This window comes from Hippichthys cyanospilos, chromosome 2 (assembly GCF_059441005.1).
Source record: "Hippichthys cyanospilos isolate Australia breed blue-spotted pipefish chromosome 2, RoL_Hcya_1.0, whole genome shotgun sequence".
Taxonomy (NCBI): Eukaryota; Metazoa; Chordata; class Actinopteri; order Syngnathiformes; family Syngnathidae; genus Hippichthys; species Hippichthys cyanospilos.
Window position 1 is genome coordinate 10,651,746 of NC_142370.1, and position 9,270 is coordinate 10,661,015.

Here is a 9,270-nt window from a genome sequence, read left to right on the forward strand (position 1 = left end):
CATCTGGCTGTGGCAGCTGTGCGAAAATTCAGCACACTATTAAATTAGCCCGACAAGACAAACGTGCAATCCATGGTCCTTACTTTTCTTGATGAACGGGGTGAAATAATATATAGGTTGGTGGCGTTAATGCACCATTAATGTTTTGCCGCTTCCAATAAAAGCCACAAAAAGATGCCACTATATCTCTTTTTTTGTACTACACATTAGGCCCATAAAATGGTTTCTTTTGAATGAAAACAAATACAAAGTTAGTAGGGGTTTTTTTTTGGGGGGGGGGGGGGGGGGGGGGGGGGGATTGGGAGACTGGTGCATGTTGACGAATTGGGCGTTTTAAATATTAGCATGGTTATGGGACAGATTACACTCATGCCTCAAAGTAGTGGTGTACTGACTCCAGATTGTGTAGACCTTTTTTTTTTTAATGTCCCCAATTATTAATTTCACCTTCACCATATTAGAAAGTACTTCCAATGAGAACCTCTACTAATGCTGACGTTTATTATTCAAAAACATTAGTTTGGAAAAATCTACCATGAATCAAAAGTTGCTGATGGATCACCGATTTGAAAACTGTTTTGATAATCTTATCTAGCAATGATAGACTTTTTTCATCATTCAAATTATTGTTAATCCAGTCATTTTTGTGTAGAAGGAACGAAACCAGCCATATTGTCGCAATTCAATTGATGCGCCTTTGAAGATCACGAAACTATTTGGTAAGTTTATTTATTAGAACTGGGTAATACATTTCACGACCAAGGAATGAGCACACCCTTTGTTGAAACAGAAACAATTAGAAACACTTTCCAAGCAACAAGGCACAAATTTTCACACTTCGATTAAAATTTTGTTGAGTTCAGTAGCACATGACACACAAGTCAGGATTCCGAGTAGTCGGTTACGTTACTTTAAGCAAGTAGCCGCGTTAAAATATGCTCCGAAAGGATTTTGACATTTGTCAGAGAAGGTCCAGTAAATTGAGTTCCGTTTTGAAAGTTTTGGGTTACAGCACAATCTGCAGGTCAAAAGCGGTCAGTTTGTTGACGTCCAACGCCTCATTGGGTTCCTCATCAGGAACGTGTGACGGGAGATCGTCCGCTATCTTCACCGGCTCATTTTTGGCTTCAACCTCAGCGAGGACATCCGCTCTCCTGCTGAAGATGTACTCGTAGTTTCTTTCGACATGGAAAAATGTTGAGGTCAGATACCGAGAAGAAAACATCCGAAGAGCCGGGGGCAATCTGGGAGGCGGATATGGGGGCTGTCCATATTTCCACAACACTTGCGCCTGGGGATCTGTGACGTCTGAGGGTAGCGCTTGGGCGTCTCTTAGCAGTGGGATGAAATCCCAGGAAGTCTGGAAGTCGTCCTCCTGCTTGACGACGTCGCCCGGTGTCTCTGCGATGTCGGGGCAAACGTCATCGCAGTCGCTGGTGACGAGCGGCTGCGCCACCAACAGCGGGCGTCTGTGAAGCTGACAGAAGAGCACGCCGCACGTCTGGCATTTCCTGACATCTCGCATGTGCAGCAGTTTGTGGCGCTTCAAGAGATGGCGGTCGGTAAACGCTCGATCGCAAATGTTGCACGGGAAGGAAGGCTGCTCTCCCTTTGCCGACACTTCATCGCCGCCGGAGGGGGACTTTTGCCCATCGTGCTCAAGTTTGTGTTTGACCAGCTGTGCGATGGCGACGAAGTTTTCACTGCACAGCTCGCATTGATAAACACCATTTGGCGCGACGACGTGCTTGAGGAGGACCACGGGGCTGCTTATTCTTGCTTTCGACAAAGTCGGCGAAGATTTCTTTAAAGAGGCGGGGGGGATTTCTTTCATTTCGGTGTCACTCTTAGTCTCCTCGGTCGAAGCTTCTTTTATCTGCAAAACACAACTGATGAGAGGTAGTTTTCATTTTAAACATCAGAGGGTGTCAAACTGCAGAGGAGGTTGGCTAATTTGTGCACAATTATGACTTATAATAAAAAAATGTGTTTGTGCTATGTATGCATGCTGCGTCGTTAATGTGTATGTGTATATATAGTGTACGGAAAAACAGCATGCATGTAAATATGTATGCATGTGTGTACAGATTAGGGCTGCACGATTAAATGAATTTTAATCGTGATCGCGATATTGGGGGGCATTTCGATCGTTTGAATCTACTATTATCGTGTCTATGCTGTAGAGTCTTCTTTCACGTCAAGCGTAGGACGCGATGACAACGCTTAATTTGGTTTTGCTGGCGCACTACGGAGATATCAGGTTTCGATCCCACCTTAAGAGCTATTAGATGACCATGTTTCCCACATTTTTGCATGATAAAATCCTCTGTTTTTCTCAGCCCCTAATATACTGTACTAGCTGTCAATTGAAACCAATTTGGAAAAATCCGATCCCTCCATACTCACTTTGATCGATTCTTGTACTTTTAGCAGCCTCTCATCAGCACCAGTGTGAGAGTGATTGACAAAAATTTGACTAAATTTGACTGAAATTTTTCACTATCAAATCTTGAAGTTATGTTTATATATACTGCTTGTTTTTTCTTTTAAAAGTGCAATAAATAGACATGTTTGACCAAACACGATGAAAAATTGTGATTAATAGTCATGATCACAATATTGTCCAAAATAATCATGATTATTATTTTGGCCAAAATTGTGCAGCCTTAGTACAGATACAGTATCATACATAATAATAAAAATATGTAACATAAAAGTGAGTTACAATAGATAAACTATTGTTAATGTTTAATGGAAAAGGGGTGGATAAAATAAGGGATTTTTTTCCCAACAGTTGTATTTATTCGTTATCTACTATTTTTCTTTTTCTCTTGTTCAATGAGTTGAATATTATCAGTTACAGAACAGAACAAAAAAAATCAAAATCACTTTACAAAGTCACATGTTTTGAGGTATAATAAGATCATTCGATAGAGAGTAATGAATTCCACCGTAGTATATCACCATTTTCGCCACTGGGAGGCAGTATAGGGTATTTAGTCATGCAGACAACAATTGTTTTCTACTACCATATACATAAGCGATTCATTGAATGCTATATTTGTCAGTTTGAGTCATAGATTTGCAGAGGACAAAGAAGCCTGTACCAACGAGTACTGTTATATTATATGTCTATAGACGTTTGTCTTCAATAATCAGTTTCTTTTGAAACAGCAACTATCAATGAGGACCATTCGCACGTCAATTATGTTTTCCTCTGTTTATGAGCACTAAGCTAAGCGTGATTTTTCTTATGACAAATCGATGTTTGAAATCAACAAGCTGCAATTTTTTTTTTAATGAGTGTCAGTAAAATTCAACGGGAGAGGTGCCAAACAGCTTGGGGTGTCTTGATTTGATATACAGTAGGTATGGGATATTGGTACGATATCAGCACAAAAAAAAAAAAAAAGTAGCATTGGATTATTGCAGTCTACATCCAAAACCTGTGATCCTAGCATTCATATACAAGCAGTCCATTCCAAAAATTGTTCCTGCAAATCTATCCAGCAGCATCTGCATTTGGCAAGCAGATGTTAATTTGGAATACTGCATTTTTTTAAACTTACTAGTGCTCAGTGTGTTTGAATAGTAGAACTTGATTAGGTCTCTTCTAAAATAGCATACTAAAATTAAATAAAAAGCATGAGCAATTCCTGCTGATGTTACATAGGGTCGGTACCAGCAGTGGACAGTACTTAAGGTTGCAATATCGATATTGCACCGAATTTTTTTTTAATAAAAATAAAAAATCAAACGTGTCGGGACACCAAAAGAAATAGCTGCTTGGTGTGCATTTGAATTTTTGCATACTTGCGCTCACTCTATGAGTAGGCTCATTCTCTATCTCTGTAATTTGAACATTGTACCCCTGAGCACGCGGCAGTCCGCTCATCTGGTGAAGGTTGGCTTCCGGCATTTTCCACAGATGGCTGTGGAAGCTCATCTTTTGTTGGTGCTTCCTCAAACTCATCTTTGCTTTTCCGGGGATGCTGATGCCAGTTTTTTTGTGCTCTGAAATTATTTCAAAGAAGAATTTTTGGCAGTTTATTTTGGCATGTTTGCAGAGGTCAAATGAGTAATGCTGATATACAACAATGACACAAAAAAACAACATCCAACACTATGTTTTTAAAACAACTTATCTAAATTTGACAATTTGAGTTGTGATGATGTGAACTGTGATGATGAAACATTTCTTTTCGATATCACTTTTTTCCAGACCAATACCAGTACAGATACGCAAATCTTTAGTTCCGATACCACTTGAACTTTTAACACACAAAATTCATGAAAGTAATGGCAATTTGCTATTCTTCCATGTATTTTCTGCTAAGATCATAAAACGCCTTCAAGAGTACCAATACTGCTATCGGCTGACATTGTGAGTACCAATACCTTGAAATTAAAGCCAGGGATCAGGTCTCACTGTCCCTATGTTTTTCCTTCTCAGTACCAAGACCACTAAGAGTTCAGTACATTTTGGTATAGTTATTGAACATCCCTGTGCAATTAAGGTGAACAAATTATGAATCTTAGTTGCCTAATTTTTTCTTATCTTAAAAAAGATAACGGGTGATTAGACTTTTTATATACTGTCGATAATAAGGAGATGTTATCCTAAAGCTTGGTTTATGCTTGACACATGAATGCGCCGCACGGAAAAGAGACGCGCAGAATCTTGCTGGCACCTGTTTTGCTGCACATTATTCTCGGTGTGGCTTTCCACCGCAGTCAGTCGATAGTCTTCCATACTATAGGGGGCAGTAAACGGAGTCTACAGCATGCAATCGACACTATAAAAGAGGTAGAGAATCCTCAGTCTCCTCATTTTTCCCCAATGTGCGTGCTCGTCGGGAGTTCTTTACGGCATTTAGGGCATGGTAGTCCGTTTCAGCTGAATGAACACTTAGGCAATCTACGTGAATGCATTATAACAAAAAGGAGATTTTTGCAAGTTTTAAGCAGTGATTCAAACCCAGAATCTGCAACTGTGAAGCTGATCTGCTAACCAATAGGTTACTGCGCTGTCAGCCTAGAATATTCATATCATAAATGTAGTTTTGGCGCTTGAGTGATTGATTTAGCAAGCACATATACACATTACGAGATTTGAAAACAATTATACACTGTATAATATTTGTGCTGTTTAGGATTCCACTAAGCCGTAGAATTTGGGAGTTTTTAACTTAATAAATAATTGATTGGTTCGTTCTGCATAGAGATGCGTTGATCATTGCTTTCCTGCTCTTTCATCTTGTGGAAACACTACGATGATTTTTTTAAAAAATCATTTAACCAACCCGTTGAGCAACCTATCAGCGAAATTGGTATTTTGGGCGACTGTACATAATACCGCATTAGTAATCCAACAACTACATTTAGCTTGTGTTTAAATTTAGCACGATCTGAACAGGCAGGGCTCAAAGCCTGAAACGACTACACGCAGTAAACAGGTCAAACAAGCCGAAATCTCCAAAAAGGTTTGTGAAATAAAAACTTGAGTTTTGTCTTGCCTTCCGCGTTGCTCCTTGGGGCGCAGGTTGCTATACACTTTTGGAAACACCGAAGGCACAAAATCTGGATTGCTCTCATCCATGGACGCTTGTCCTGCGCAAAGGTAAAAAATAAAAATCCACAAAAGTCCCTAACAAATACGATTACTGTAAACGGTAACAGGAGTGATCTTTACCTGATATGAAATGAGCGCCACAAATGCGAACATTATCTTTGAGCTCCTCCGTACTGCCATTGATTTGCTGGAGTATATTGAGCCACAAACGCCGCCGATTAGCCTGAAACGGCCGATATTCCGTTGGTAATCTGTAAAATTTCAGTTTGCCACCCGAAGAGCGGTTGTTTGGACAACCCTGCACGCAACAGGCGTACATTTTACTTGAAATTTACTTTAGCTTCGTTTGAGGAAGCGTGTCGTCTAAAAGTCTTGTCGGCTTCCGTTGCCCAGCAGCGCGCGTATCCACCGGAAGTTAGCATCGGCTAATGTTAGCTGGGAAGACACTATTGTACTAACCATGGAAAATGAGCCTTAATAAATTCATTTTAGTGAAAACACTGACAAAGTTGCGATTAGAACTTGTAGTATGTTGTGTTGACCTAATAAAATGTCCCTCAGTGTTCTTCTTGACAAAACGATACTCTTGAGCCCTGCCCCTTCGTGTGGAAAACTTAGCATTTTATCCCCCCCACCACCATCACACTAGGTACATTAACATTTTACAGAATGGGGCAAAAGTAAACGTGTTATTTTTCGAACTCGATGCACCCCCTCACCCCTTTTTTGATGGATAACCAAAGAGTGTTTAAATGGAATAATACAGATTTATAAACACTAACCGTGAAAGCATACAGAATGATGCGATCATCTACGGAAGCCCCAACATGTCAAAACTAAACGATTAGCGCAACATTTTAAATAAATACCATTTCAAATAAATACCTCGTAGATACGACACTTGAATCCTTGTAATTTTTTTTTAACTACAACATCAGTTTGAAAATGGCGGTCTGGTATAAATTGACGAATTTTTGAAAATCTCACACATATTACCAGCTAAAAGAACAAATTAAATAAATTCATACGCTTTAAAAAAAAAAAAAAAAAAAAAAAAGCTCTGAAAGCTTGAGCAACATAAACAGGCAAAAACTGAAGTAATTTTCAACAAAATAAAAACCCCACTCAATTTGTAGGACATTAAAAGAGCTAGTCACCCAGCAAAGGCATCAAAGCAAACGCCATCGAGACATTTCTACTTCAAGGGTGCATTTCACTGTTTGTAAGAGCCCAGTAGATGACGCTGCTCTTCAGTATCAAAATGCTCAAGGGTCTCAAATTGTCAAGTAGTACGTATGTAAACATCATGTTTTTTTCTCTGACGGCATCTAAAATTACTCTCCATTACTAATGTATTCTTCTTCATGAGTTTTGTTCAAATAAATCCCATGAGCTCAAATTTCGGTCAAGCCGTGTTTAGCTTTTTAAAATGTCAATGTTTTGGGTGGGGTGGGGGGGGGCAGCGAAAATGATATTTCATTTGTGGCCTTCACAAGAGAATTTTATCGCTAGATTCCAAATTCAGAACAGTTATTTGCAAACACGGAGGACCTGGAGAGCTATGAGATAGAGTTGCTGTGTTCTCTTGCTCTCTCATCCCTCAAGGTGACTCCTCCATCTGCACCATCCCTTGTGTTGCCAATCGCCCTTATTTTCTGCTAGGCGAGGAGGGATCTGATGCTTCTTCGCCTCAATTCCGCATGTGGTCTGTGAGCAACGCACATCAATCTCTGCTCCAATGTCATGCAGATCAGAACGAATGAACCTGACCCAAATCGAGAGAGATATTGGACGCGTAGCGGGACAATTTGCTCACTCTACTCACACATTCATCTTTTTGTTTTTGCTCTTTTGAGGATGCTGGTTACATGTGACTGCTCTGACTCCCCATCTTAATTAGCCTTTTCCTCACCCCGCTTCCAGTGTTATTCTGGGTGGTACAAAATAGGAACAAGGGGGCGATGGAGGTTATGGAAAACTGGGGCAGGAAGATTGGAGAGGTCCAGATTGGCCCCCCATACTGCACACTATTTTGACTGATCTTTCAAGGCCCACATAACATTGTGTTCTGGGAGAGCATAATTGCTGGCCCCGCACGGTATATTTGGTCTAAGTCAAAACAAAGTGAAATTTGCACTTGGAATATTTGACTGGCTTCTAGTGTAAATTTGACTTACATACTTTACTCTGTTTGAATTGGGACTGAATGTAGTCTTTAGAGTTAAACTTATTTTCAAGCAAATTTACTGTGTACTAAAAGAAAGAGTACACTTTCTTCTTTCACAGAATTTGTTTTCTTCTGTCCCTTACATCGTGTAATAATCTGCATGGGTTGGTTTAACCAAAACCACCGGTTTTTGACCAAAATGCAAAACTAAAACTTTTTTTCTGTGAAATGAATTATGTTCAGCAGAACAGTGACATATAAGTTAATAAGTTTTGTATTTACGACACTTTTAAACTTGAGCTCGGTGAGATGACTCACGCACCAAAAACAATGTTTCAGTCATTGTGGTCAATTAAAATTTGAATTGCTTTTACTTGAAGTAATAAAGCAAATGAAGGTTGATTTTAAGATTTGATTTCTTCACAAATAAATTCTGTTCAGAATTTTCAGACAACAGCAATATACAGCATATTGTTTTAACATAAACATTAATAGCTTGTGCAAAAAATAGTGAGTCATAGCTTGTGGATTGCTTACTCAATTGAAAATTTTCATCAGAGAGACGCTAGCAATTAGTTTTCTTGCAATAGCATTTATATAACCAGTGATTAGCATTTGAGATAGCTATGAGCGTGTTAGCTGGTGAATGTTAGCATGCTAGCTTAGTTGACTGTTTATCATATCATGGAGGAGCGGGGCACATCATTTTGTTGTACAGTATTTGATCTTACTATGTTTTTTAAAATGTTTTTTGTTACAGTTTTGCACATATGGGCGAGCTACAGTGAACAAAAATGAAGTAATCTTGAACAAGTTTCATCACTGAAGGAGCTAGCTGTCTGGGTAGCCTTATGTATTCATTACAAAACTCAAAACGTTCACTTGTTTACCGCACTATTATTAGTCTGTGCACATTTGATCAGTCAACACACTAAATAACAACAAACCAAAGAATATAAACGTTCACTTTAGTCTTTCTGGCCAATTTATTACAAGAGTAGTGTAATAATTTTTTTTGTCCCACTCCAAGATCTTAATTGCCGCCGCCCCCTCCGACTGGGCATCCTGATGAAAAATTTCCGAAGGCGCCATTGCACGCCTTGACTTCGGTATCAGACTCTACTCCATCTACAGGAGGAGCATTTGTTGCAAGCAATTATGTTCGCATTCATTTCGGCCAGACAGACTCCCATCCCCCTCACACCTCCTTCCTCTGCTCTCTCCTTGTTGTGTCTGCGTAATGCCCGCCCTCCCCATATGACACACATCCCCCCCAGCACATACATACACACTCCCATTTTGAGTCTTCTTTCACATTTTGCAAGGCATCAACATGGGGTTCAGAGACACGCTCAAAGGACAGAGAGAGGAGGAGCGAGGAGGCCGGCGGGGCGAAGATGAGAGGCGAGCCGAAGGGAGAGATACAATGTGTGAAATATAAGGAAAGTGAAGCGGGGGATGAGTGGAGCCCAGCTAATGATATATTGATTCGGTTGAGCCCGGGGCGAATAAGTAGGCGTGCGTGGGAGGG

At 40.0% G+C, this 9,270-nt stretch overlaps 1 protein-coding gene across 5 annotated transcripts; it reads right to left on the reverse strand.

Annotated features, from left to right (window-relative positions):
- Window positions 1-704: 704 nt before the first annotated feature.
- Window positions 705-6,600, reverse strand: LOC148427224 (uncharacterized). 5 transcript variants are annotated; one of them, XM_088437411.1, is made up of 5 exons: window positions 6,458-6,600; window positions 5,693-5,795; window positions 5,517-5,610; window positions 3,870-4,014; window positions 705-1,876 (listed from the first exon to the last, which is right to left on the reverse strand). In XM_088437411.1, the coding sequence occupies exons 3-5, from the start codon at window positions 5,597-5,599 to the stop codon at window positions 1,007-1,009; spliced, it is 1,098 nt and encodes a 365-aa protein (XP_088293537.1). In that variant the 5' UTR covers window positions 5,600-5,610; window positions 5,693-5,795; window positions 6,458-6,600; the 3' UTR covers window positions 705-1,006. The 5 variants fall into 5 exon arrangements, with proteins under 5 accessions (XP_088293537.1, XP_088293529.1, XP_088293520.1 ...); XM_088437403.1 differs by lacking the exon at window positions 6,458-6,600 and adding an exon at window positions 6,355-6,413 and having other exon boundaries at window positions 3,824-4,014; XM_088437394.1 differs by lacking the exon at window positions 6,458-6,600 and having other exon boundaries at window positions 5,693-6,325.
- Window positions 6,601-9,270: the final 2,670 nt, after the last annotated feature.

Coding starts and splice junctions, on each gene's coding strand:
- LOC148427224 (XM_088437394.1), bottom strand. CDS start 5,891: ATGTACGCCTGTTGCGTGCAGGGTTGTCCAAACAACCGCTCTTCGGGT. Junction 5,611..5,692: donor TGGCGCTCATTTCATATCAG/GTAAAGATCACT, acceptor ACCTTTGCGCAG/GACAAGCGTCCATGGATGAG. Junction 1,877..3,869: donor GGACTGCCGCGTGCTCAGGG/GTACAATGTTCA, acceptor TGTGTTTTGCAG/ATAAAAGAAGCTTCGACCGA.